This window comes from Oncorhynchus mykiss, chromosome Y, assembly GCF_013265735.2.
Source record: "Oncorhynchus mykiss isolate Arlee chromosome Y, USDA_OmykA_1.1, whole genome shotgun sequence".
Classification (NCBI taxonomy): Eukaryota; Metazoa; Chordata; class Actinopteri; order Salmoniformes; family Salmonidae; genus Oncorhynchus; species Oncorhynchus mykiss.
In genome coordinates, this window is record NC_048593.1 from 35,038,053 (window position 1) to 35,064,900 (window position 26,848).

General features: G+C 51.7%; 1 protein-coding gene across 8 annotated transcripts in view; it reads right to left on the reverse strand.

Annotated features, from left to right (window-relative positions):
- The window catches only part of LOC110510172 (dachshund homolog 2-like), a 285,623-nt gene that overhangs the window by 34,137 nt on the left and 224,638 nt on the right, over positions 1 to 26,848 (reverse strand). For 5 of the 8 annotated variants that reach the window (XM_036967521.1, XM_036967522.1, XM_036967517.1 and 2 more), the window contains 3 exons: positions 21,616 to 21,764; positions 21,199 to 21,355; positions 19,178 to 19,324 (listed from right to left, as the gene is read on the reverse strand). In XM_036967521.1, coding sequence (XP_036823416.1) covers positions 19,178 to 19,324; positions 21,199 to 21,355; positions 21,616 to 21,764 — 453 coding nt within the window. The remainder of the gene's footprint in view (positions 1 to 19,177; positions 19,325 to 21,198; positions 21,356 to 21,615; positions 21,765 to 26,848) is intronic. The other 3 variants (XM_036967518.1, XM_036967519.1, XM_036967523.1) reach the window with 3 other exon arrangements.

Genomic DNA, 26,848 nt, shown 5'->3' on the forward strand with positions numbered 1-26,848 from the left:
AGGTAAAGAGGATGAGAAGGAGAGGGGGAAGGTAAAGAGGAGGAGGAGGAGAGGGGAAAGGTAAAGGGAGAAGGAGAGGGGAAGGTAAAGAGGAGAAGGAGGAGAGGGGAAAGGTAAAGAGGAGGAGGAGAAGGAGGAGAGGGGAAAGGTAAAGAGGAGAAGGAGAGGGGAAATGTAAAGAGGAGGAGGAGGAGAGGGTGAAAAGGTAAACAAGAGAAGGAGGAGAGGGAAAGGTAAAGAGGAGAAGGAGAGGGGAAAGGTAAAGGGAGAAGGAGAGGGGTAAGGTAAAGAGGAGGAGGAGGAGAGGGGAAAGGTAAAGAGGATGAGAAGGAGAAGGGGAAGGTAAAGAGGAGGAGTAGGAGAGGGGAAAGGTAAAGGGAGAAGGAGAGGGGAAAGGTAAAGAGGAGAAGGAGGAGAGGGGAAAGGTAAAGAGGAGGAGGAGGAGGAGGAGAGGGGAAAGGTAAAGAGGAGAAGGAGAGGGGAAATGTAAAGAGGAGGAGGAGGAGAGGGTGAAAAGGTAAACAAGAGAAGGAGGAGAGGGAAAGGTAAAGAGGAGAAGGAGAGGGGAAAGGTAAAGGGAGAAGGAGAGGGGAAAGGTAAAGAGGAGGAGGAGGAGAGGGAAAGGTAAAGAGGAGGAGGAGGAGGAGGAGAGGGAAAATTAAAGAGGAGGAGTAGGAGAGGGAAAGGTAAAGAGGGGGAGGAGGAGAGGGGGAAGGTAAAGAGGAGGAGGAGGAGAGGGAAAGGTAAAGAGGAGGAGGAGGAGGAGGACAGGGAAAATTAAAGAGGAGGAGTAGGAGAGGGAAAGGTAAAGAGGAGGCGGAGGAGAGGGGGAAGGTAAAGAGGAGGAGGAGGAGAGGGGAAAGGTAAAGAGGAGGAGAAGGAGAGGGGGAAGGTAAAGAGGAGGAGGAGGAGAGGGGAAAGGTAAAGAGGAGGAGAAGGAGAGGGGGAAGGTTAAGAGGAGGAGGAGGAGGAATGGGGAAAGGTAAAGGGAGAAGGAGAGGGGAAAGGTAAAGAGGAGAAGGAGGAGAGGGGAAAGGTAAAGAGGAGGAGGAGGAGGAGGAGGAGGAGGAGGAGAGGGGAAAGGTAAAGAGGAGAAGGAGAGGGGAAATGTAAAGAGGAGGAGGAGGAGAGGGTGAAAAGGTAAACAAGAGAAGGAGGAGAGGGAAAGGTAAAGAGGAGAAGGAGAGGGGAAAGGTAAAGGGAGAAGGAGAGGGGAAAGGTAAAGAGGAGGAGGAGGAGGAGGAGGAGGAGGAGAGGGTGAAAAGGTAAACAGGAGAAGGAGGATCGGGAAAGGTAACGAGAAGGAGGAGGAGAGGGGAAAGGTAAAGAGGAGGAGGAGGAGAAGGAAAGGTAAAGAGGAGGAGGAGGAGACGGAGACGGAAAGGTAAAGAGGAGGAGGGGGAGAGGGGGAAGGTAAAGAGGAGGAGGAGGAGAGGGGAAAGGTAAAGAGGAGGCGAAGGAGAGGGAAAGGTAAAGAGGAGGAGGAGGAGAGGGGAAAGGTAAAGAGGAGGAGGAGGAGAGGGAAAGGTAAAGAGGAGGAGGAGGAGAGGGGAAAGGTAAAGAGGAGAAGGAGAGGGGAAATGTAAAGAGGAGGAGGAGGAGAGGGTGAAAAGGTAAACAAGAGAAGGAGGAGAGGGAAAGGTAAAGAGGAGAAGGAGAGGGGAAAGGTAAAGGGAGAAGGAGAGGGGTAAGGTAAAGAGGAGGAGGAGGAGAGGGGAAAGGTAAAGAGGATGAGAAGGAGAAGGGGAAGGTAAAGAGGAGGAGTAGGAGAGGGGAAAGGTAAAGGGAGAAGGAGAGGGGAAAGGTAAAGAGGAGAAGGAGGAGAGGGGAAAGGTAAAGAGGAGGAGGAGGAGGAGGAGAGGGGAAAGGTAAAGAGGAGAAGGAGAGGGGAAATGTAAAGAGGAGGAGGAGGAGAGGGTGAAAAGGTAAACAAGAGAAGGAGGAGAGGGAAAGGTAAAGAGGAGAAGGAGAGGGGAAAGGTAAAGGGAGAAGGAGAGGGGAAAGGTAAAGAGGAGGAGGAGGAGAGGGAAAGGTAAAGAGGAGGAGGAGGAGGAGGAGAGGGAAAATTAAAGAGGAGGAGTAGGAGAGGGAAAGGTAAAGAGGGGGAGGAGGAGAGGGGGAAGGTAAAGAGGAGGAGGAGGAGAGGGAAAGGTAAAGAGGAGGAGGAGGAGGAGGACAGGGAAAATTAAAGAGGAGGAGTAGGAGAGGGAAAGGTAAAGAGGAGGCGGAGGAGAGGGGGAAGGTAAAGAGGAGGAGGAGGAGAGGGGAAAGGTAAAGAGGAGGAGAAGGAGAGGGGGAAGGTAAAGAGGAGGAGGAGGAGAGGGGAAAGGTAAAGAGGAGGAGAAGGAGAGGGGGAAGGTTAAGAGGAGGAGGAGGAGGAATGGGGAAAGGTAAAGGGAGAAGGAGAGGGGAAAGGTAAAGAGGAGAAGGAGGAGAGGGGAAAGGTAAAGAGGAGGAGGAGGAGGAGGAGGAGGAGGAGGAGAGGGGAAAGGTAAAGAGGAGAAGGAGAGGGGAAATGTAAAGAGGAGGAGGAGGAGAGGGTGAAAAGGTAAACAAGAGAAGGAGGAGAGGGAAAGGTAAAGAGGAGAAGGAGAGGGGAAAGGTAAAGGGAGAAGGAGAGGGGAAAGGTAAAGAGGAGGAGGAGGAGGAGGAGGAGGAGGAGAGGGTGAAAAGGTAAACAGGAGAAGGAGGATCGGGAAAGGTAACGAGAAGGAGGAGGAGAGGGGAAAGGTAAAGAGGAGGAGGAGGAGAAGGAAAGGTAAAGAGGAGGAGGAGGAGACGGAGACGGAAAGGTAAAGAGGAGGAGGGGGAGAGGGGGAAGGTAAAGAGGAGGAGGAGGAGAGGGGAAAGGTAAAGAGGAGGCGAAGGAGAGGGAAAGGTAAAGAGGAGGAGGAGGAGAGGGGAAAGGTAAAGAGGAGGAGGAGGAGAGGGAAAGGTAAAGAGGAGGAGGAGGAGAGGGAAAATTAAAGAGGAGGAGTAGGAGAGGGAAAGGTAAAGAGGGGGAGGAGGAGAGGGGGAAGGTAAAGAGGAGGAGGAGGAGAGGGAAAGGTAAAGAGGCGGAGGAGGAGGAGGACAGGGAAAATTAAAGAGGAGGAGTAGGAGAGGGAAAGGTAAAGAGGAGGCGGAGGAGAGGGGGAAGGTAAAGAGGAGGAGGAGAGGGGAAATGTAAAGAGGAGGAGAAGGAGAGGGTGAAGGTAAAGAGGAGGAGGAGGAGAGGGGAAAGGTAAAGAGGATGAGAAGGAGAGGGGGAAGGTAAAGAGGAGGAGGAGGAGAGGGGAAAGGTAAAGGGAGAAGGAGAGGGGAAGGTAAAGAGGAGAAGGAGGAGAGGGGAAAGGTAAAGAGGAGGAGGAGAAGGAGGAGAGGGGAAAGGTAAAGAGGAGAAGGAGAGGGGAAATGTAAAGAGGAGGAGGAGGAGAGGGTGAAAAGGTAAACAAGAGAAGGAGGAGAGGGAAAGGTAAAGAGGAGAAGGAGAGGGGAAAGGTAAAGGGAGAAGGAGAGGGGAAAGGTAAAGAGGAGGAAGAGGAGGAGGAGGAGGAGGAGGAGAGGGTGAAAAGGTAAACAGGAGAAGGAGGATCGGGAAAGGTAACGAGAAGGAGGAGGAGAGGGGAAAGGTAAAGAGGAGGAGGAGGAGAAGGAAAGGTAAAGAGGAGGAGGAGGAGACGGAGACGGAAAGGTAAAGAGGAGGAGGGGGAGAGGGGGAAGGTAAAGAGGAGGAGGAGGAGAGGGGAAAGGTAAAGAGGAGGCGGAGGAGAGGGAAAGGTAAAGAGGAGGAGGAGGAGAGGGGAAAGGTAAAGAGGAGGAGGAGGAGAGGGAAAGGTAAAGAGGAGGAGGAGGAGAGGGAAAATTAAAGAGGAGGAGTAGGAGAGGGAAAGGTAAAGAGGGGGAGGAGGAGAGGGGGAAGGTAAAGAGGAGGAGGAGGAGAGGGAAAGGTAAAGAGGAGGAGGAGGAGGAGGACAGGGAAAATTAAAGAGGAGGAGTAGGAGAGGGAAAGGTAAAGAGGAGGCGGAGGAGAGGGGGAAGGTAAAGAGGAGGAGGAGAGGGGAAATGTAAAGAGGAGGAGAAGGAGAGGGTGAAGGTAAAGAGGAGGAGGAGGAGAGGGGAAAGGTAAAGAGGATGAGAAGGAGAGGGGGAAGGTAAAGAGGAGGAGGAGGAGAGGGGAAAGGTAAAGGGAGAAGGGGAAGGTAAAGAGGAGGAGGAGGAGAGGGAAAGGTAAAGAGGAGGAGGAGGAGGAGGACAGGGAAAATTAAAGAGGAGGAGTAGGAGAGGGAAAGGTAAAGAGGAGGCGGAGGAGAGGGGGAAGGTAAAGAGGAGGAGGAGGAGAGGGGGAGAGGGGGAAGGTAAAGAGGAGGAGGAGGAGAGGGGAAAGGTAAAGAGGAGGCGGAGGAGAGGGAAAGGTAAAGAGGAGGAGGAGGAGAGGGGAAAGGTAAAGAGGAGGAGGAGGAGAGGGAAAGGTAAAGAGGAGGAGGAGGAGAGGGAAAATTAAAGAGGAGGAGTAGGAGAGGGAAAGGTAAAGAGGGGGAGGAGGAGAGGGGGAAGGTAAAGAGGAGGAGGAGAGGGGAAAGGTAAAGAGGAGGAGAAGGAGAGGGTGAAGGTAAAGAGGAGGAGGAGGAGAGGGGAAAGGTAAAGAGGATGAGAAGGAGAGGGGGAAGGTAAAGAGGAGGAGGAGGAGGAGGACAGGGAAAATTAAAGAGGAGGAGTAGGAGAGGGAAAGGTAAAGAGGAGGCGGAGGAGAGGGGGAAGGTAAAGAGGAGGAGGAGAGGGGAAAGGTAAAGAGGAGGAGAAGGAGAGGGTGAAGGTAAAGAGGAGGAGGAGGAGAGGGGAAAGGTAAAGAGGATGAGAAGGAGAGGGGGAAGGTAAAGAGGAGGAGGAGGAGAGGGGAAAGGTAAAGGGAGAAGGAGAGGGGAAAGGTAAAGAGGAGAAGGAGAAGGAAAGGTAAAGAGGAGGAGGAGGAGACGGAGACGGAAAGGTAAAGAGGAGGAGGGGGAGAGGGGGAAGGTAAAGAGGAGGAGAAGGAGAGGGGAAAGGTAAAGAGGAGGCGGAGGAGAGGGAAAGGTAAAGAGGAGGAGGAGGAGAGGGGAAAGGTAAAGAGGAGGAGGAGGAGAGGGAAAGGTAAAGAGGAGGAGGAGGAGGAGGAGAGGGAAAATTAAAGAGGAGGAGTAGGAGAGGGAAAGGTAAAGAGGAGGCGGAGGAGAGGGGGAAGGTAAAGAGGAGGAGGAGGAGAGGGGGAAGGTAAAGAGGAGGAGGAGGAGAGGGGAAAGGTAAAGAGGATGAGAAGGAGAGGGGGAAGGTAAAGAGGAGGAGGAGGAGAGGGGAAAGGTAAAGGGAGAAGGAGAGGGGAAGGTAAAGAGGAGAAGGAGGAGAGGGGAAAGGTAAAGAGGAGGAGGAGAAGGAGGAGAGGGGAAAGGTAAAGAGGAGAAGGAGAGGGGAAATGTAAAGAGGAGGAGGAGGAGAGGGTGAAAAGGTAAACAAGAGAAGGAGGAGAGGGAAAGGTAAAGAGGAGAAGGAGAGGGGAAAGGTAAAGGGAGAAGGAGAGGGGAAAGGTAAAGAGGAGGAAGAGGAGGAGGAGGAGGAGGAGGAGAGGGTGAAAAGGTAAACAGGAGAAGGAGGATCGGGAAAGGTAACGAGAAGGAGGAGGAGAGGGGAAAGGTAAAGAGGAGGAGGAGGAGAAGGAAAGGTAAAGAGGAGGAGGAGGAGACGGAGACGGAAAGGTAAAGAGGAGGAGGGGAGAGGGGGAAGGTAAAGAGGAGGAGGAGGAGAGGGGAAAGGTAAAGAGGAGGCGGAGGAGAGGGAAAGGTAAAGAGGAGGAGGAGGAGAGGGGAAAGGTAAAGAGGAGGAGGAGGAGAGGGAAAATTAAAGAGGAGGAGTAGGAGAGGGAAAGGTAAAGAGGGGGAGGAGGAGAGGGGGAAGGTAAAGAGGAGGAGGAGGAGAGGGAAAGGTAAAGAGGAGGAGGAGGAGGAGGACAGGGAAAATTAAAGAGGAGGAGTAGGAGAGGGAAAGGTAAAGAGGAGGCGGAGGAGAGGGGGAAGGTAAAGAGGAGGAGGAGAGGGGAAAGGTAAAGAGGAGGAGAAGGAGAGGGTGAAGGTAAAGAGGAGGAGGAGGAGAGGGGAAAGGTAAAGGGAGAAGGGGAAGGTAAAGAGGAGGAGGAGGAGAGGGAAAGGTAAAGAGGAGGAGGAGGAGGAGGACAGGGAAAATTAAAGAGGAGGAGTAGGAGAGGGAAAGGTAAAGAGGAGGCGGAGGAGAGGGGGAAGGTAAAGAGGAGGAGGAGGAGAGGGGGAGAGGGGGAAGGTAAAGAGGAGGAGGAGGAGAGGGGAAAGGTAAAGAGGAGGCGGAGGAGAGGGAAAGGTAAAGAGGAGGAGGAGGAGAGGGGAAAGGTAAAGAGGAGGAGGAGGAGAGGGAAAGGTAAAGAGGAGGAGGAGGAGAGGGAAAATTAAAGAGGAGGAGTAGGAGAGGGAAAGGTAAAGAGGGGGAGGAGGAGAGGGGGAAGGTAAAGAGGAGGAGGAGGAGAGGGAAAGGTAAAGAGGAGGAGGAGGAGGAGGACAGGGAAAATTAAAGAGGAGGAGTAGGAGAGGGAAAGGTAAAGAGGAGGCGGAGGAGAGGGGGAAGGTAAAGAGGAGGAGGAGAGGGGAAAGGTAAAGAGGAGGAGAAGGAGAGGGTGAAGGTAAAGAGGAGGAGGAGGAGAGGGGAAAGGTAAAGAGGATGAGAAGGAGAGGGGGAAGGTAAAGAGGAGGAGGAGGAGAGGGGAAAGGTAAAGGGAGAAGGAGAGGGGAAAGGTAAAGAGGAGAAGGAGAAGGAAAGGTAAAGAGGAGGAGGAGGAGACGGAGACGGAAAGGTAAAGAGGAGGAGGGGGAGAGGGGAAGGTAAAGAGGAGGAGAAGGAGAGGGGAAAGGTAAAGAGGAGGCGGAGGAGAGGGAAAGGTAAAGAGGAGGAGGAGGAGAGGGGAAAGGTAAAGAGGAGGAGGAGGAGAGGGAAAGGTAAAGAGGAGGAGGAGGAGGAGGAGAGGGAAAATTAAAGAGGAGGAGTAGGAGAGGGAAAGGTAAAGAGGAGGCGGAGGAGAGGGGGAAGGTAAAGAGGAGGAGGAGGAGAGGGGGAAGGTAAAGAGGAGGAGGAGGAGAGGGGAAAGGTAAAGAGGATGAGAAGGAGAGGGGGAAGGTAAAGAGGAGGAGGAGGAGAGGGGAAAGGTAAAGAGGAGGAGGAGGAGAGGGGAAAGGTAAAGGGAGAAGGAGAGGGGAAGGTAAAGAGGAGAAGGAGGAGAGGGGAAAGGTAAAGAGGAGGAGGAGAAGGAGGAGAGGGGAAAGGTAAAGAGGAGAAGGAGAGGGGAAATGTAAAGAGGAGGAGGAGGAGAGGGTGAAAAGGTAAACAAGAGAAGGAGGAGAGGGAAAGGTAAAGAGGAGAAGGAGAGGGGAAAGGTAAAGAGGAGGAGGAGGAGGAGGAGGAGGAGGAGAGGGTGAAAAGGTAAACAGGAGAAGGAGGATCGGGAAAGGTAACGAGAAGGAGGAGGAGAGGGGAAAGGTAAAGAGGAGGAGGAGGAGAAGGAAAGGTAAAGAGGAGGAGGAGGAGACGGAGACGGAAAGGTAAAGAGGAGGAGGGGGAGAGGGGGAAGGTAAAGAGGAGGAGGAGGAGAGGGGAAAGGTAAAGAGGAGGCGGAGGAGAGGGAAAGGTAAAGAGGAGGAGGAGGAGAGGGGAAAGGTAAAGAGGAGGAGGAGGAGAGGGAAAGGTAAAGAGGAGGAGGAGGAGAGGGAAAATTAAAGAGGAGGAGTAGGAGAGGGAAAGGTAAAGAGGGGGAGGAGGAGAGGGGGAAGGTAAAGAGGAGGAGGAGGAGAGGGAAAGGTAAAGAGGAGGAGGAGGAGGAGGACAGGGAAAATTAAAGAGGAGGAGTAGGAGAGGGAAAGGTAAAGAGGAGGCGGAGGAGAGGGGGAAGGTAAAGAGGAGGAGGAGAGGGGAAAGGTAAAGAGGAGGAGAAGGAGAGGGTGAAGGTAAAGAGGAGGAGGAGGAGAGGGGAAAGGTAAAGAGGATGAGAAGGAGAGGGGGAAGGTAAAGAGGAGGAGGAGGAGAGGGGAAAGGTAAAGGGAGAAGGGGAAGGTAAAGAGGAGGAGGAGGAGAGGGAAAGGTAAAGAGGAGGAGGAGGAGGAGGACAGGGAAAATTAAAGAGGAGGAGTAGGAGAGGGAAAGGTAAAGAGGAGGCGGAGGAGAGGGGGAAGGTAAAGAGGAGGAGGAGGAGAGGGGGAGAGGGGGAAGGTAAAGAGGAGGAGGAGGAGAGGGGAAAGGTAAAGAGGAGGCGGAGGAGAGGGAAAGGTAAAGAGGAGGAGGAGGAGAGGGGAAAGGTAAAGAGGAGGAGGAGGAGAGGGAAAGGTAAAGAGGAGGAGGAGGAGAGGGAAAATTAAAGAGGAGGAGTAGGAGAGGGAAAGGTAAAGAGGGGGAGGAGGAGAGGGGGAAGGTAAAGAGGAGGAGGAGGAGAGGGAAAGGTAAAGAGGAGGAGGAGGACAGGGAAAATTAAAGAGGAGGAGTAGGAGAGGGAAAGGTAAAGAGGAGGCGGAGGAGAGGGGGAAGGTAAAGAGGAGAAGGAGAGGGGAAAGGTAAAGAGGAGGAGAAGGAGGGGGGAAAGGTAAAGGGAGAAGGAGAGGGGAAAGGTAAAGAGGAGAAGGAGGAGAGGGGAAAGGTAAAGAGGAGGAGGAGGAGAAGGAAAGGTAAAGAGGAGGAGGAGGAGACGGAGACGGAAAGGTAAAGAGGAGGAGGGGGAGAGGGGGAAGGTAAAGAGGAGGAGAAGGAGAGGGGAAAGGTAAAGAGGAGGCGGAGGAGAGGGAAAGTAAAGAGGAGGAGGAGGAGAGGGGAAAGGTAAAGAGGAGGAGGAGGAGAGGGGAAAGGTAAAGAGGAGGAGAAGGAGAGGGGGAAGGTAAAGAGGAGGAGGAGGAGAGGGGAAAGGTAAAGAGGATGAGAAGGAGAGGGGGAAGGTAAAGAGGAGGAGGAGGAGAGGGGAAAGGTAAAGGGAGAAGGAGAGCGGAAAGGTAAAGAGGAGAAGGAGGAGAGGGGAAAGGTAAAGAGGAGGAGGAGGAGGAGGAGAGGGGAAAGGTAAAGAGGAGAAGGAGAGGGGAAATGTAAAGAGGAGGAGGAGGAGAGGGTGAAAAGGTAAACAAGAGAAGGAGGAGAGGGAAAGGTAAAGAGGAGAAGGAGAGGGGAAAGGTAAAGGGAGAAGGAGAGGGGAAAAGTAAAGAGGAGGAGGAGGAGAGGGTGAAAAGGTAAACAGGAGAAGGAGGATCGGGAAAGGTAACGAGAAGGAGGAGGAGAGGGGAAAGGTAAAGAGGAGGAGGAGGAGAAGGAAAGGTAAAGAGGAGGTGACGGAGACGGAGACGGAAAGGTAAAGAGGAGGAGGGGGAGAGGGGGAAGGTAAAGAGGAGGAGGAGGAGAGGGGAAAGGTAAAGAGGAGGCGGAGGAGAGTGAAAGGTAAAGAGGAGGAGGAGGAGAGGGGAAAGGTAAAGAGGAGGAGGAGAGGGAAAGGTAAAGAGGAGGAGGAGGAGAGGGAAAATTAAAGAGGAGGAGTAGGAGAGGGAAAGGTAAAGAGGGGGAGGAGGAGAGGGGGAAGGTAAAGAGGAGGAGGAGGAGAGGGAAAGGTAAAGAGGAGGAGGAGGACAGGGAAAATTAAAGAGGAGGAGTTAGAGAGAGAAAGGTAAAGAGGAGGCGGAGGAGAGGGGGAAGGTAAAGAGGAGGAGGAGCAGAGGGGGAGAGGGGGAAGGTAAAGAGGAGGAGGAGGAGAGGGGAAAGGTAAAGAGGAGGCGGAGGAGAGGGAAAGGTAAAGAGGAGGAGGAGGAGAGGGGAAAGGTAAAGAGGAGGAGGAGGAGAGGGAAAGGTAAAGAGGAGGAGGAGGAGAGGGAAAATTAAAGAGGAGGAGTAGGAGAGGGAAAGGTAAAGAGGGGGAGGAGGAGAGGGGGAAGGTAAAGAGGAGGAGGAGGAGAGGGAAAGGTAAAGAGGAGGAGGAGGAGGAGGACAGGGAAAATTAAAGAGGAGGAGTAGGAGAGGGAAAGGTAAAGAGGAGGCGGAGGAGAGGGGGAAGGTAAAGAGGAGGAGGAGGAGAGGGGGAGAGGGGGAAGGTAAAGATGAGGAGGAGGAGAGGGGAAAGGTAAAGAGGAGGCGGAGGAGAGGGAAAGGTAAAGAGGAGGAGGAGGAGAGGGGAAAGGTAAAGAGGAGGAGGAGGAGAGGGAAAGGTAAAGAGGAGGAGGAGGAGAGGGAAAATTAAAGAGGAGGAGTAGGAGAGGGAAAGGTAAAGAGGGGGAGGAGGAGAGGGGGAAGGTAAAGAGGAGGAGGAGGAGAGGGAAAGGTAAAGAGGAGGAGGAGGACAGGGAAAATTAAAGAGGAGGAGTAGGAGAGGGAAAGGTAAAGAGGAGGCGGAGGAGAGGGGGAAGGTAAAGAGGAGGAGGAGAGGGGAAAGGTAAAGAGGAGGAGGAGAGGGTGAAGGTAAAGAGGAGGAGGAGGAGAGGGGAAAGGTAAAGAGGATGAGAAGGAGAGGGGGAAGGTAAAGAGGAGGAGGAGGAGAGGGGAAAGGTAAAGAGGAGGAGAAGGAGAGGGGGAAGGTAAAGAGGAGGAGGAGGAGAGGGGGAAGGTAAAGAGGAGGAGGAGGAGAGGGAAAGGTAAAGAGGAGGCGGAGGAGAGGGGGAAGGTAAAGAGGAGGAGGAGAGGGGAAAGGTAAAGAGGAGGAGAAGGAGAGGGTGAAGGTAAAGAGGAGGAGGAGGAGAGGGGAAAGGTAAAGAGGATGAGAAGGAGAGGGGGAAGGTAAAGAGGAGGAGGAGGAGAGGGGAAAGGTAAAGGGAGAAGGGGAAGGTAAAGAGGAGGAGGAGGAGAGGGAAAGGTAAAGAGGAGGAGGAGGAGGAGGACAGGGAAAATTAAAGAGGAGGAGTAGGAGAGGGAAAGGTAAAGAGGAGGCGGAGGAGAGGGGGAAGGTAAAGAGGAGGAGGAGGAGGAGAGGGGGAGAGGGGGAAGGTAAAGAGGAGGAGGAGGAGAGGGGAAAGGTAAAGAGGAGGCGGAGGAGAGGGAAAGGTAAAGAGGAGGAGGAGGAGAGGGGAAAGGTAAAGAGGAGGAGGAGGAGAGGGAAAGGTAAAGAGGAGGAGGAGGAGAGGGAAAATTAAAGAGGAGGAGTAGGAGAGGGAAAGGTAAAGAGGGGGAGGAGGAGAGGGGGAAGGTAAAGAGGAGGAGGAGGAGAGGGAAAGGTAAAGAGGAGGAGGAGGAGGAGGACAGGGAAAATTAAAGAGGAGGAGTAGGAGAGGGAAAGGTAAAGAGGAGGCGGAGGAGAGGGGGAAGGTAAAGAGGAGGAGGAGAGGGGAAAGGTAAAGAGGAGGAGAAGGAGAGGGTGAAGGTAAAGAGGAGGAGGAGGAGAGGGGAAAGGTAAAGAGGATGAGAAGGAGAGGGGGAAGGTAAAGAGGAGGAGGAGAGGGGAAAGGTAAAGAGGAGGAGAAGGAGAGGGTGAAGGTAAAGAGGAGGAGGAGGAGAGGGGAAAGGTAAAGAGGATGAGAAGGAGAGGGGGAAGGTAAAGAGGAGGAGGAGGAGAGGGGAAAGGTAAAGGGAGAAGGGGAAGGTAAAGAGGAGGAGGAGGAGAGGGAAAGGTAAAGAGGAGGAGGAGGAGGAGGACAGGGAAAATTAAAGAGGAGGAGTAGGAGAGGGAAAGGTAAAGAGGAGGCGGAGGAGAGGGGGAAGGTAAAGAGGAGGAGGAGGAGGAGAGGGGGAGAGGGGGAAGGTAAAGAGGAGGAGGAGGAGAGGGGAAAGGTAAAGAGGAGGCGGAGGAGAGGGAAAGGTAAAGAGGAGGAGGAGGAGAGGGGAAAGGTAAAGAGGAGGAGGAGGAGAGGGAAAGGTAAAGAGGAGGAGGAGGAGAGGGAAAATTAAAGAGGAGGAGTAGGAGAGGGAAAGGTAAAGAGGGGGAGGAGGAGAGGGGGAAGGTAAAGAGGAGGAGGAGGAGAGGGAAAGGTAAAGAGGAGGAGGAGGAGGAGGACAGGGAAAATTAAAGAGGAGGAGTAGGAGAGGGAAAGGTAAAGAGGAGGCGGAGGAGAGGGGGAAGGTAAAGAGGAGGAGGAGAGGGGAAAGGTAAAGAGGAGGAGAAGGAGAGGGTGAAGGTAAAGAGGAGGAGGAGGAGAGGGGAAAGGTAAAGAGGATGAGAAGGAGAGGGGGAAGGTAAAGAGGAGGAGGAGGAGAGGGGAAAGGTAAAGGGAGAAGGAGAGGGGAAAGGTAAAGAGGAGAAGGAGAAGGAAAGGTAAAGAGGAGGAGGAGGAGACGGAGACGGAAAGGTAAAGAGGAGGAGGGGGAGAGGGGGAAGGTAAAGAGGAGGAGAAGGAGAGGGGAAAGGTAAAGAGGAGGCGGAGGAGAGGGAAAGGTAAAGAGGAGGAGGAGGAGAGGGGAAAGGTAAAGAGGAGGAGGAGGAGAGGGAAAGGTAAAGAGGAGGAGGAGGAGGAGGAGAGGGAAAATTAAAGAGGAGGAGTAGGAGAGGGAAAGGTAAAGAGGAGGCGGAGGAGAGGGGGAAGGTAAAGAGGAGGAGGAGGAGAGGGGGAAGGTAAAGAGGAGGAGGAGGAGAGGGGAAAGGTAAAGAGGATGAGAAGGAAAGGGGGAAGGTAAAGAGGAGGAGGAGGAGAGGGGAAAGGTAAAGGGAGAAGGAGAGGGGAAGGTAAAGAGGAGAAGGAGGAGAGGGGAAAGGTAAAGAGGAGGAGGAGAAGGAGGAGAGGGGAAAGGTAAAGAGGAGAAGGAGAGGGGAAATGTAAAGAGGAGGAGGAGGAGAGGGTGAAAAGGTAAACAAGAGAAGGAGGAGAGGGAAAGGTAAAGAGGAGAAGGAGAGGGGAAAGGTAAAGAGGAGGAGGAGGAGGAGGAGGAGGAGGAGAGGGTGAAAAGGTAAACAGGAGAAGGAGGATCGGGAAAGGTAACGAGAAGGAGGAGGAGAGGGGAAAGGTAAAGAGGAGGAGGAGGAGAAGGAAAGGTAAAGAGGAGGAGGAGGAGACGGAGACGGAAAGGTAAAGAGGAGGAGGGGGAGAGGGGGAAGGTAAAGAGGAGGAGGAGGAGAGGGGAAAGGTAAAGAGGAGGCGGAGGAGAGGGAAAGGTAAAGAGGAGGAGGAGGAGAGGGGAAAGGTAAAGAGGAGGAGGAGGAGAGGGAAAGGTAAAGAGGAGGAGGAGGAGAGGGAAAATTAAAGAGGAGGAGTAGGAGAGGGAAAGGTAAAGAGGGGGAGGAGGAGAGGGGGAAGGTAAAGAGGAGGAGGAGGAGAGGGAAAGGTAAAGAGGAGGAGGAGGAGGAGGACAGGGAAAATTAAAGAGGAGGAGTAGGAGAGGGAAAGGTAAAGAGGAGGCGGAGGAGAGGGGGAAGGTAAAGAGGAGGAGGAGAGGGGAAAGGTAAAGAGGAGGAGAAGGAGAGGGTGAAGGTAAAGAGGAGGAGGAGGAGAGGGGAAAGGTAAAGAGGATGAGAAGGAGAGGGGGAAGGTAAAGAGGAGGAGGAGGAGAGGGGAAAGGTAAAGGGAGAAGGGGAAGGTAAAGAGGAGGAGGAGGAAAGGGAAAGGTAAAGAGGAGGAGGAGGAGGAGGACAGGGAAAATTAAAGAGGAGGAGTAGGAGAGGGAAAGGTAAAGAGGAGGCGGAGGAGAGGGGGAAGGTAAAGAGGAGGAGGAGGAGAGGGGGAGAGGGGGAAGGTAAAGAGGAGGAGGAGGAGAGGGGAAAGGTAAAGAGGAGGCGGAGGAGAGGGAAAGGTAAAGAGGAGGAGGAGGAGAGGGGAAAGGTAAAGAGGAGGAGGAGGAGAGGGAAAGGTAAAGAGGAGGAGGAGGAGAGTGAAAATTAAAGAGGAGGAGTAGGAGAGGGAAAGGTAAAGAGGGGGAGGAGGAGAGGGGGAAGGTAAAGAGGAGGAGGAGGAGAGGGAAAGGTAAAGAGGAGGAGGAGGACAGGGAAAATTAAAGAGGAGGAGTAGGAGAGGGAAAGGTAAAGAGGAGGCGGAGGAGAGGGGGAAGGTAAAGAGGAGAAGGAGAGGGGAAAGGTAAAGAGGAGGAGAAGGAGGGGGGAAAGGTAAAGGGAGAAGGAGAGGGGAAAGGTAAAGAGGAGAAGGAGGAGAGGGGAAAGGTAAAGAGGAGGAGGAGGAGAAGGAAAGGTAAAGAGGAGGAGGAGGAGACGGAGACGGAAAGGCAAAGAGGAGGAGGGGGAGAGGGGGAAGGTAAAGAGGAGGAGAAGGAGAGGGGAAAGGTAAAGAGGAGGCGGAGGAGAGGGAAAGTAAAGAGGAGGAGGAGGAGAGGGGAAAGGTAAAGAGGAGGAGGAGGAGAGGGAAAGGTAAAGAGGAGGAGGAGGAGGAGGAGGAGGAGAGGGAAAATTAAAGAGGAGGAGTAGGAGAGGGAACGGTAAAGAGGAGGCGGAGGAGAGGGGGAAGGTAAAGAGGAGGAGGAGGAGAGGGGAAAGGTAAAGAGGAGGAGAAGGAGAGGGGGAAGGTAAAGAGGAGGAGGAGGAGAGGGGAAAGGTAAAGAGGATGAGAAGGAGAGGGGGAAGGTAAAGAGGAGGAGGAGGAGAGGGGAAAGGTAAAGGGAGAAGGAGAGGGGAAAGGTAAAGAGGAGAAGGAGGAGAGGGGAAAGGTAAAGAGGAGGAGGAGGAGGAGGAGAGGGGAAAGGTAAAGAGGAGAAGGAGAGGGGAAATGTAAAGAGGAGGAGGAGGAGAGGGTGAAAAGGTAAACAAGAGAAGGAGGAGAGGGAAAGGTAAAGAGGAGAAGGAGAGGGGAAAGGTAAAGGGAGAAGGAGAGGGGAAAAGTAAAGAGGAGGAGGAGGAGGAGGAGGAGGAGGAGAGGGTGAAAAGGTAAACAGGAGAAGGAGGATCGGGAAAGGTAACGAGAAGGAGGAGGAGAGGGGAAAGGTAAAGAGGAGGAGGAGGAGAAGGAAAGGTAAAGAGGAGGTGACGGAGACGGAGACGGAAAGGTAAAGAGGAGGAGGGGGAGAGGGGGAAGGTAAAGAGGAGGAGGAGGAGAGGGGAAAGGTAAAGAGGAGGCGGAGGAGAGTGAAAGGTAAAGAGGAGGAGGAGGAGAGGGGAAAGGTAAAGAGGAGGAGGAGAGGGAAAGGTAAAGAGGAGGAGGAGGAGAGGGAAAATTAAAGAGGAGGAGTAGGAGAGGGAAAGGTAAAGAGGGGGAGGAGGAGAGGGGGAAGGTAAAGAGGAGGAGGAGGAGAGGGAAAGGTAAAGAGGAGGAGGAGGACAGGGAAAATTAAAGAGGAGGAGTAGGAGAGGGAAAGGTAAAGAGGAGGCGGAGGAGAGGGGGAAGGTAAAGAGGAGGAGGAGCAGAGGGGGAGAGGGGGAAGGTAAAGAGGAGGAGGAGGAGAGGGGAAAGGTAAAGAGGAGGCGGAGGAGAGGGAAAGGTAAAGAGGAGGAGGAGGAGAGGGGAAAGGTAAAGAGGAGGAGGAGGAGAGGGAAAGGTAAAGAGGAGGAGGAGGAGAGGGAAAATTAAAGAGGAGGAGTAGGAGAGGGAAAGGTAAAGAGGGGGAGGAGGAGAGGGGGAAGGTAAAGAGGAGGAGGAGGAGAGGGAAAGGTAAAGAGGAGGAGGAGGAGGAGGACAGGGAAAATTAAAGAGGAGGAGTAGGAGAGGGAAAGGTAAAGAGGAGGCGGAGGAGAGGGGGAAGGTAAAGAGGAGGAGGAGGAGAGGGGGAGAGGGGGAAGGTAAAGATGAGGAGGAGGAGAGGGGAAAGGTAAAGAGGAGGCGGAGGAGAGGGAAAGGTAAAGAGGAGGAGGAGGAGAGGGGAAAGGTAAAGAGGAGGAGGAGGAGAGGGAAAGGTAAAGAGGAGGAGGAGGAGAGGGAAAATTAAAGAGGAGGAGTAGGAGAGGGAAAGGTAAAGAGGGGGAGGAGGAGAGGGGGAAGGTAAAGAGGAGGAGGAGGAGAGGGAAAGGTAAAGAGGAGGAGGAGGAGGAGGACAGGGAAAATTAAAGAGGAGGAGTAGGAGAGGGAAAGGTAAAGAGGAGGCGGAGGAGAGGGGGAAGGTAAAGAGGAGGAGGAGAGGGGAAAGGTAAAGAGGAGGAGGAGAGGGTGAAGGTAAAGAGGAGGAGGAGGGAGGGGAAAGGTAAAGAGGATGAGAAGGAGAGGGGGAAGGTAAAGAGGAGGAGGAGGAGAGGGGAAAGGTAAAGAGGAGGAGAAGGAGAGGGGGAAGGTAAAGAGGAGGAGGAGGAGAGGGGGAAGGTAAAGAGGAGGAGGAGGAGAGGGGAAGGTAAAGAGGAGGCGGGCGGAGGAGAGGGAAAGGTAAAGAGGAGGAGGAGGAGAGGGGAAAGGTAAAGAGGAGGAGGAGGAGAGGGAAAGGTAAAGAGGAGGAGGGGGAGAGGGGGAAGGTAAAGAGGAGGAGGAGGAGAGGGGAAAGGTAAAGAGGAGGCGGAGGAGAGGGAAAGGTAAAGAGGAGGAGGAGGAGAGGGGAAAGGTAAAGAGGAGGAGGAGGAGAGGGAAAGGTAAAGAGGAGGAGGAGGAGAGGGAAAATTAAAGAGGAGGAGTAGGAGAGGGAAAGGTAAAGAGGGGGAGGAGGAGAGGGGGAAGGTAAAGAGGAGGAGGAGGAGAGGGAAAGGTAAAGAGGAGGAGGAGGAGGAGGACAGGGAAAATTAAAGAGGAGGAGTAGGAGAGGGAAAGGTAAAGAGGAGGCGGAGGAGAGGGGGAAGGTAAAGAGGAGGAGGAGGAGAGGGGAAAGGTAAAGAGGAGGAGAAGGAGAGGGGGAAGGTAAAGAGGAGGAGGAGGAGAGGGGAAAGGTAAAGAGGATGAGAAGGAGAGGGGGAAGGTAAAGAGGAGGAGGAGGAGAGGGGAAAGGTAAAGGGAGAAGGAGAGGGGAAAGGTAAAGAGGAGAAGGAGGAGAGGGGAAAGGTAAAGAGGAGGAGGAGGAGAAGGAAAGGTAAAGAGGAGGAGGAGGAGACGGAGACGGAAAGGTAAAGAGGAGGAGGGGGAGAGGGGGAAGGTAAAGAGGAGGAGAAGGAGAGGGGAAAGGTAAAGAGGAGGCGGAGGAGAGGGAAAGGTAAAGAGGAGGAGGAGGAGAGGGGAAAGGTAAAGAGGAGGAGGAGGAGAGGGAAAGGTAAAGAGGAGGAGGAGGAGGAGGACAGGGAAAATTAAAGAGGAGGAGTAGGAGAGGGAAAGGTAAAGAGGAGGCGGAGGAGAGGGGGAAGGTAAAGAGGAGGAGGAGGAGAGGGGAAAGGTAAAGAGGAGGAGAAGGAGAGGGGGAAGGTAAAGAGGAGGAGGAGGAGAGGGGAAAGGTAAAGAGGATGAGAAGGAGAGGGGGAAGGTAAAGAGTAGGAGAAGGAGAGGGGAAAGGTAAAGGGAGAAGGAGAGGGGAAAGGTAAAGAGGAGAAGGAGGAGAGGGGAAAGGTAAAGAGGAGGAGGAGGAGGAGGAGAGGGGAAAGGTAAAGAGGAGAAGGAGAGGGGAAATGTAAAGAGGAGGAGGAGGAGAGGGTGAAAAGGTAAACAAGAGAAGGAGGAGAGGGAAAGGTAAAGAGGAGGCGGAGGAGGAGGAGAGGGGAAAGGTAAAGAGGAGAAGGAGAGGGGAAATGTAAAGAGGAGGAGGAGGCGAGGGTGAAAAGGTAAACAGGAGAAGGAGGAGAGGGAAAGGTAACGAGAAGGAGGAGGAGAGGGGAAAGGTAAAGAGGAGGAGGAGGAGAGGGAAAGGTAAAGAGGAGGAGGAGGAGACGGAAAGGTAAAGAGGAGGAAGAGGAGAGGGAGAAGTTAAAGAGTAGGAGGAGGAGAGGGGAAAGGTAAAGAGGAGGAGGAGGAGGAGAGGGGAAAGGTAAAGAGGAGGTGGAGGAGAGGGAAAGGTAAAGAGGAGGAGGAGGAGGAGGAGGAGAGGGAAAATTAAAGAGGAGGAGTAGGAGAGGGAAAGGTAAAGAGGAGGAGGAGGAGAGGGGAAAGGTAAAGAGCAGAAGGAGAGGGGAAAGGTAAAGAGGAGGAGGAGGAGAGGGGGATGGTAACGAGGAGGAGGAGGAGAGGGGAAAGGTAAAGAGGAGAAGGAGGAGAAGGGAAAGGTAAAGATGAGGAGGAGGAGAGGGAAAGGTAAAGAGGAGGAGGAGGAGAGGGGGAAGGTAAAGAGGAGGAAGAGGAGAGGGAGAAGTTAAAGAGGAGGAGGAGGAGAGGGGAAAGGTAAAGAGGAGGAGGAGGAGGAGAGGGGAAAGGTAAAGAGGAGGTGGAGGAGAGGGAAAGGTAAAGAGGAGGAGGAGGAGGAGGAGAGGGAAAATTAAAGAGGAGGAGTAGGAGAGGGAAAGGTAAAGAGGAGGAAGAGGAGAGGGGGAAGGTAAAGAGGAGGAGGAGAGGGGAAAGGTAAAGAGGAGGTGAAGGAGAGGGGGAAGGTAAAGAGGAGGAGGAGGAGAGGGGAAAGGTAAAGAGCAGAAGGAGAGGGGAAAGGTAAAGAGGAGGAGGAGGAGAGGGGGATGGTAACGAGGAGGAGGAGGAGAGGGGAAAGGTAAAGAGGAGAAGGAGGAGAAGGGAAAGGTAAAGATGAGGAGGAGGAGAGGGAAAGGTAAAAAGGAGGAGGAGGAGAGGGGGAAGGTAAAGAGGAGGAGGAGGAGAGGGGAAAGGTAAAGAGGAGAAGGAGAGGGGAAATGTAAAGAGGAGGAGGAGGAGAGGGGGAAGGTAACGAGGAGGAGGAGGAGAGGGGAAAGGTAAAGAGGAGGAGGAGGAGAGGGGAAAGGTAAAGATGAGGAGGAGGAGAGGGAAAGGTAAAGAGGAGGAGGAGAGGGGAAAGGTAAAGAGGAGGAGGAGGAGAGGGAACGGTAAAGAGGAGGAGGAGGAGAGGGAAAGATAAAGAGGAGAAGGAGGAGAGGGAAAGGTAAAGATGAGGAGGAGGAGAAGGAAAGGTAAAGAGGAGGAGGAGGAGAGGAGGAAGATAAAGAGGAGGAGGAGGAGGAGGAGAGGGAACGGTAAAGAGGAGGGGGAGGAGAGGGAAAGATAAAGAGGAGAAGGAGGAGAGGGAAAGGTAAAGATGAGGAGGAGGAGAGGGAAAGGTAAAGATGAGGAGGAGGAGAGGGAAAGGTAAAGAGGAGGAGGAGGAGAGGGGAAAGGTAAAGAGAAGGAGGAGGAGGAGGAGAGGGGAAAGGTAAAGAGGAGGAGGAGGAGGAGGAGAGGGGAAAGGTAAAGAGGAGGAGGAGGAGAGGGAAAGGTAAAGAGGAGGAGGAGAGGGAATGGTTAAAGAGGATTAGGAGGAGGAGGAGAGGGGAAAGGTAAAGAGGAGGAGTTTAGAGAGCATGGAGGCTTACCGTTGAGACTCATACGGAGGTTCTCTGGGGAGGTGACTGTTTTGAGGGCCTGCTCCACCTGCTCACGGCGCTTGAACTCAAACTCCAGAGCCTCCTGCAGTTTCCTCTTAGCCTTCTTCTCCTTTTTCAGACGCTTCTGGATGGTGGCTAAACAGGGACAGAGGGAGGGAGAGGAGGAGAGAGCCAGTGAGTTGAAAAGCTCACCTCAACTGAGGCAAACTGAGAAAACCCTTTGTATCTGTGAATCTCTAGTGATGTCCCCTAGACCCAGTACTATAACCGGTAACCCAGTACAGCTGCATCCCCCTATCCCAGCCCAGACCAGCTGCACCTCCCCAGCCCATCTCCAGTTTGAAGCTCTTAAGGGTGCCCATTCTCCCCATATTAACGGCCCAATAAAAAGCATGTTCACAGTAAAGAGGAACCAACAGCACCATGCAGCAGCACCCACTCTGTCAGTGGAGGCTGGTGAGGGGAGGACGGCACATAATAATGGCTGAAATGGAGTGAATGAAATGGCATTCAACACATGGAAACCATGGAAAAAAATGTGTTTGAAGTATTTGATACCTTCCACCTATTCCACTCCATCCATTGCCAAGATCCCGTCCTCCCCAATTAATGTTCTACCAGCCTCCTGTGCACTCTGCCCTGTCTAACCCAGAGCTGATAACACCTCTAATTACACACAGCTTTACTGCCTCTCCATTAAAAGACACATTTTAATAAAAAGCAATGTGATAACAGTCATGACTAATAGACATTCAAAGTGTCTGTAAATATTGTTGGAGTTGTTACCGAGGCGACTAATTGCCTTCATTTCTTGGCTGTGGCTGAAGATGCACAAGTCCTATCTAAATCCACCAGGATGTGTGCCAAGCCCAGTAAAGATGCACAAGTCCTATCTAAATCCACCAGGATGTGTGCCAAGCCCAGCAAAGATGCACAAGTCCTATCTAAATCCACCAGGATGTGTGCCAAGCCCAGCAAAGATGCACAAGTCCTATCTAAATCCACCAGGATGTGTGCCAAGCCCAGCAAAGATGCACAAGTCCTATCTAAGTCCACCACGATGTGTGCCAAGCCCAGTAAAGATGCACAAGTCCTATCTAAATCCACCAGGATGTGTGCCAAGCCCAGCAAAGATGCACAAGTCCTATCTAAATCCACCAGGATGTGTGCCAAGCCCAGCAAAGATGCACAAGTCCAATCTAAGTCCACCACGATGTGTGCCAAGCCCAGCACAGATGCACAAGTCCTATCTAAGTCCACCACGATGTGTGCCAAGCCCAGCACAGATGCACAAGTCCAATCTAAGTCCACCACGATGTGTGCCAAGCCCAGCAAAGATGCACAAGTCCAATCTAAGTCCACCACGATGTGTGCCAAGCCCAGTAAAGATGCACAAGTCCAATCTAAGTCCACCACGATGTGTGCCAAGCCCAGTAAAGATGCACATTTTCCTTTGGCAGGATTTGTATGTACTGTATGCGTGTATTCCACAAGGGGATTGTGGCACATCCAGGCTGCATCACATCCGGCCGTGATTGGGAGTCAGTTGGCCCAGCGTTGTCTGGGTTTGGCCGGGATAGGCCGTCATTGTAAATAATAATTTGTTCTTAACTGACTTGCCTAGTTAAATAAAAGTTAAATAAATAAATAAAATAAACCATCATTGGGGATGACGGGTTTGTGGTAAATGGCTGTAGCGGAATTAGTGGAATGGTATCCAGTACATCAAACACATGGTTTCCATGGTTTCCATGTGGTTGATGCCATTCCATTCGCTCCATTCTAGCCATTATTGTGAGCCGTCCTCCACTCACCAGCCTCCACTGGTTTATTCATTCACACTGCCAGATCTCTCTCACATATACTGTACACACACAATTTCCTCGCTGTCTGTCTGTCTGTCTCTCATTCAGTCAGACACACACACACACACACACACACACACACACACACACACACACACACACACACACACACACGCAGACACACTTCCTCTCCCTCTTTCCTACCTCGGCTGTGCAGTTCGGAGGAGAGCTGTCTCTCCAGACTCTCTCTCATCTCTCTCTCTCTGTAGAGCTCCATCTTAAGCTCCTTCCTCTGCTGCTGAACATGTTTCTCCTGCACACGGGTGTTATCCACGGCTACCTTCAGCAGACCCTGCACCGCCCGAGGGACACAGAGAAGAGCACAGCACTTTAACCTTTAACCCCAGGGTTAACAACTAGAGCACCATATAACACACACACACACACACACACACACACACACGCACACGCACACGCACACACACACACACACACACTCACACTCACACTCACACACACACACACACACACACACACACACACACACACACACACACACCCTACAGCAGCACCCACTCACACCAGTGCCAATATTCCAAAACACAAAGACTGTGTCTCCACCTGGATGTTGGTGAGCAGAGTCTCCACAGAGTTGAGTCCGTCGGCGAAGAGGAAGGGCGCAGGGAAGCCTGGAGGCAGGGTCTGTCCACCCAGGGCCATCTTCTCAAAGCCTGGCTTCATCATGGGCAGGGCCAGCTGCCCTTCTTCTGCTTAACACAACACACAATAGACCTTGGTTTTACAACCAGCTTTATCACACGTAACGGGGCTGTTAAAATAAAACTGATGCACAAACACACATTCCATCACATTCACAGGGACATATGAACAGTTGAATAAAGCTGAAAGCATTGTTAATGGTAGACAGTGGAAGCAGCAGAGAGCGTAGGAATGTGTGAAGAGGACGTGAGACCAGGCTGAGGGACTGACTGTATGTCCTGTACAGCCTCTCTCTGAAGAGTGGTTCATCTATACGCAGCAGAATGACCAGGCTGAGGGACTGACTGTATGTCCTGTACAGCCTCTCTCTGAAGTGTGGTTCATCTATACGCAGCAGAATGACCAGGCTGAGGGACTGACTGTATGTCCTGTACAGCCTCTCTCTGAAGAGTGGTTCATCTATACGCAGCAGAGTGAAAAACCCAGATCAGAGCAGTATCACCACGGAGACAGCTACCCGAAAAGCAAGGAGCATTGTATTTTACCTTCCCAAAGCTCTCTCTCACTTTCCTCCCACCCCTCTCCTCCCATCCCCCCTCCCCCTCCTCTTCTCCCATCCCTCCATCCCCATCTCCTCTCTCCCCCTCCTCTCCCCCATCCCTCTATCCCCTATCTCCTCTACTCCCCCTCCTCTCTTTCCATCCCTCCCACTCTCCTCTCCTTCCATCCCTCCCCCACCCACAGAGGGAACGACAGGGGTAAATAGACAGAATCCTGAGAGTGTCTGGAACTATGATTCACCCAGATAATCTGGCTCTGAGATGACACCAGCCATCCCAGCTTCCCAGCGCAAGACAAATAGGACAGCCAGGGTGGGAATTGTGATGACAGTGTATCACGGATCACATCGATCTCCCCGCTGCGCTCACAGGCTGGCCAGATAACCCTGCACTCCATGCTGCCCATTGTCCATATTCCACCTGTCCTACAAGCAATACATTTCCCCCTGTACTGGAAAGGGCATTCAAGTAAATAGAGGGAATGAGAGAGAGAGAGAGAGAGAGAGAGAGAGAGAGAGAGAGAGAGAGAAAGAGGTAGAGAGAGAAAGAGTGAAAAAGAGTGAAAAAGAAAGAGAGAGGTAGAGGTAGAGAGAGAAAGAGAGACGTAAAGAGAAAGAGAGAGGTAGAGGTAGAGAGAGAGAAAGAAAGAGATAAAAATAGATAATGAGAGAGAGAGAGAAAGAGAGGTGGGAACATTTGAAGAATAATTCCTCCCCCAGCAGTTTGACAGTCTGTAATTAATTTGTTGGTACTGACTGAAAGTTGCTGGCAGATCAAGGTCACACAGATACAGTATGAAGAGGAGAGAGTGTGTGTGTGTGTGTATACACTACCGTTAAAAAGTTTGAGGTCACTCCAACATTTCCTTGTGTCTAGTTTGAGAAACAGACTCCTCACAAGTCCTCAACCGGAGTCGCCTCTTCACTGTTGACGTTGAGACTGGTGTTTTGCGGGTACAATTTAATGAAGCTGCCAGTTGAGGACTTGTGAGGCATCTGTTTCTCAAACTAGACACTCTAATGTACTTGTCCTCTTGCTCAGTTGTGCACCGGGGCCTCCCACTCCTCGTTCTATTCTGTTTAGAGACAGTTGCTGCTGTTCTGTGAAGGGAGTAGTACACTTCGTTGTACGAGATCTTCAGTTTCTTGGCAATTTCTCGCATGGAATAGTCTTCATTTCTCAGAACAAGAATAGACTGACGAGTTTCAGAAGAAAGTTCTTTGTGTCTGGCCATTTTGAGCTTGTAATCAAACCCACAAATGCTGATGCTCCAGATACTCAACTAGTCTAAAGAAGGACCGTTTTAATGCTTCTTTAATCAGAACAACAGTTTTCAGCTGTGCTAACATAAATGCAAAAGGGGTTTCTAATGATCAATTAGCCTTTAAAATGATACACTTGGATTAGCTAACATAACGTGCCATTGGAATACAGGAGGGATGGTTGCTGATAATGGGCCTCTGTACGCCTATGTAGATATTCCATTAAAAATCTGCTGTTTCCAGCTACAATAGTCATTTACAACATTACCAATGTCTACACTGTACTTCTGATCAATTTGATGTTATTTTAATGGACAAAAAATGAGCTTTTCTTTCAAAAAGAAGGACATTTCTAAGTGAGCCCAAACTTTTGACCGGTAGTGTATGTGTGTTTGTGGAGAGAGACTGATATAGAGATATTTAGGGAGAGAATAGGGGGAAGGAGAGAGGAAGGACTGTGAGAGTGGTGTGAGGTGAATCGTTAGATAAACTGTAGAATCAGAGGGAAGATATGAAGAGTTCAGAAATAGCATCTGGCAACAGAGCCTCAGTTCCAATCGTTGGTCTATGTAATGGACCTGGTCAGAGGCTCCATCTCCCCCTGCCCTCCTCCCCATCCCTTCTATTGATGATAAACAGCTCACCTGCTCCCCTGTCACATAGCCTCTCTGGTCCCATATATTAGGAAAGGGCTGGGAGTTACTCCTAAAAGCAGCCCAGTACCCTCCCTCCCTCCCTCCCTCTCTCTCTCTCTCTCTCTCTCTCTCTCCCTCTCTCTCTCTCTCTCCCTCTCTCTCTCCCTCTCTCTCTCTCTCTCTCTCCCTCTCTCTCTCTCTCTCCCTCTCTCTCTCCCTCTCTCTCCCTCTCTCTCTCTCTCTCTCTCTCCCTCTCTCTCTCATTCTCTCTCTCCCTCCACTAGGCTTTCCACACCTAATTGCTACTTTCTTTTAAAGCGACAGATTTATCTTGCTGCTGCTGCTGATAGCGCACAATTCAATTCATTTTATTCTGTGGGCAAAGAGGGGGAGAGGGCTGGTCCGTGACATTTACAAAGTGCCCTGGTTCTGTATCAGGTCACTGTAATGTGCACAAGTAATGATGCAGGGTGTGTGTGCCACCTACAGTGTTCTCTGTGCATACGATGTGTGTGTCCCCAACAGGCCCACCTGAAGAACATGAACAGCGTTCAGCCTGACTGTGCTGTAGCATGAGAGAGGTGAGAAACAACGACTGACATGAGGGGAAATGCAATCACCACACTTGACTGGGAGGACCTTGTTGAACCAATGACATGACTTCAGAACCCTCCCATTGAACCAATGACATGACTTCAGAACCCTCCTAATGAACCAATGACATGACTTCAGAACCCTCCCATTGAACCAATGACATGACTTCAGAATCCTCCTATTGAACCAATGACATGTCTTCAGATCCCTCCTATTATCCAATGACATGTCTTCAGATCCCTCCTATTATCCAATGACATGTCTTCAGATCCCTCCTATTAACCAATGACATGTCTTCAGATCCCTCCTATTATCCAATTACATGTCTTCAGATCCCTCCTATTATCCAATGACATGTCTTCAGATCCCTCCACTGTCCAATGACATGTCTTCAGATCCCTCCTATTAACCAATGACATGACTTCCGATCCCTCCTATTATCCAATGACATGTCTTCAGATCCCTCCACTGTCCAATGACATGTCTTCAGATCCCTCCTATTGAACCAATGACATGTCTTCAGATCCCTCCTATTAACCAATGACATGTCTTCAGAATCCTCCTATTGAACCAATGACATGTCTTCAGATCCCTCCTATTGAACCAATGACATGTCTTCAGAATCCTCCTATTGAACCAATGACAAGTCTTCAGATCCCTCCTATTGAACCAATGACATGTCTTCAGAATCCTCCTATTGAACCAATGACATGTCTTCAGAATCCTCCTATTGAACCAATGACATGTCTTCAGATCCCTCCTATTAACCAATGACATGTCTTCAGATCCCTCCTATTAACCAATGACATGTCTTCAGACCACTCTGAACACACAAACAGAGCAAACAGACAAATACACAAACAAACAAAAGGGAAGTGCTGTTTCCTTTTAACCGGCCGCAATAATCAATCAATTATTGAACAATCAGGCCTTTTATTTGCAACCCCTAAAAATAAGGACAATGTATTGTTTCTGAAGAGAACCCCCCACTCAATGTTTAAGAGTTTTCAACAAAAGGAGAGGTATTTGAAATCCATCAACTCTCATTGCAAAGCCCTCAGCTCTCAGCGGAAAGAGGAAAACAACTAAATTAAGGTTCAAAAGGGAAAAGAATTGCGTGTTTATCTGACACTAGGTCTTACAACCATCACAGTGTTGGGCTTCAGAAGACTGGCGTGTTTACCTGACACTAGGTCTTACAGCCATCACAGTGTTGTGCTTCAGAAGACTGGCGTGTTTACTTGACACTAGCTCTTACAGCCATCACAGTGTTGTGCTTCAGAAGACTGGCGTGTTTATCTGACACTAGGTCTTACAGCCATCACAGTGTTGTGTTTCAGAAGACTGGCGTGTTTACCTGACACTAGCTCTTACAGCCATCACAGTGTTGTGTTTCAGAAGACTGGCGTGTTTACTTGACACTAGCTCTTACAGCCATCACAGTGTTGGGCTTCAGAAGACTGGCGTGTTTACCTGACACTAGCTCTTACAGCCATCACAGTGTTGTGCTTCAGAAGACTGGTGTGTTTACCTGACACTAGCTCTTACAGCCATCACAGTGTTGTGTTTCAGAAGACTGGCGTGTTTACCTGACACTAGCTCTTACAGCCATCACAGTGTTGGGCTTCAGAAGACTGGCGTGTTTACCTGACACTAGCTCTTACAGCCATCACAGTGTTGTGCTTCAGAAGACTGGCATGTTTACCTGACACTAGCTCTTACAGCCATCACAGTGACAGTGGCGCTGTAAGGACTTTGTCATACAGAATGACTGCTCTGTCCCAGATGTGAATTAAACTTTACTGACTGTGTGTGTGTCTACCACTGAGAACCTTCCTCCACCAGTCTTACCAGAAGTGGCTCCTCCATCCATGCCTCCATATGGGTGAACAGATGGCAAAGAGAGGCATGGAGGAGAAAACCCTAAAAAGCATCTACAGCAATATACCATTTACACACTCTCTATCCTCCAGCCCCACTAACCCCCAGCAGCACCATCTACACACTCTCTATCCTCCAGCCCCACTAACCCCAAGCAGCACCATCTACACACTCTCTATCCTCCAGCCCCACTAACCCCCAG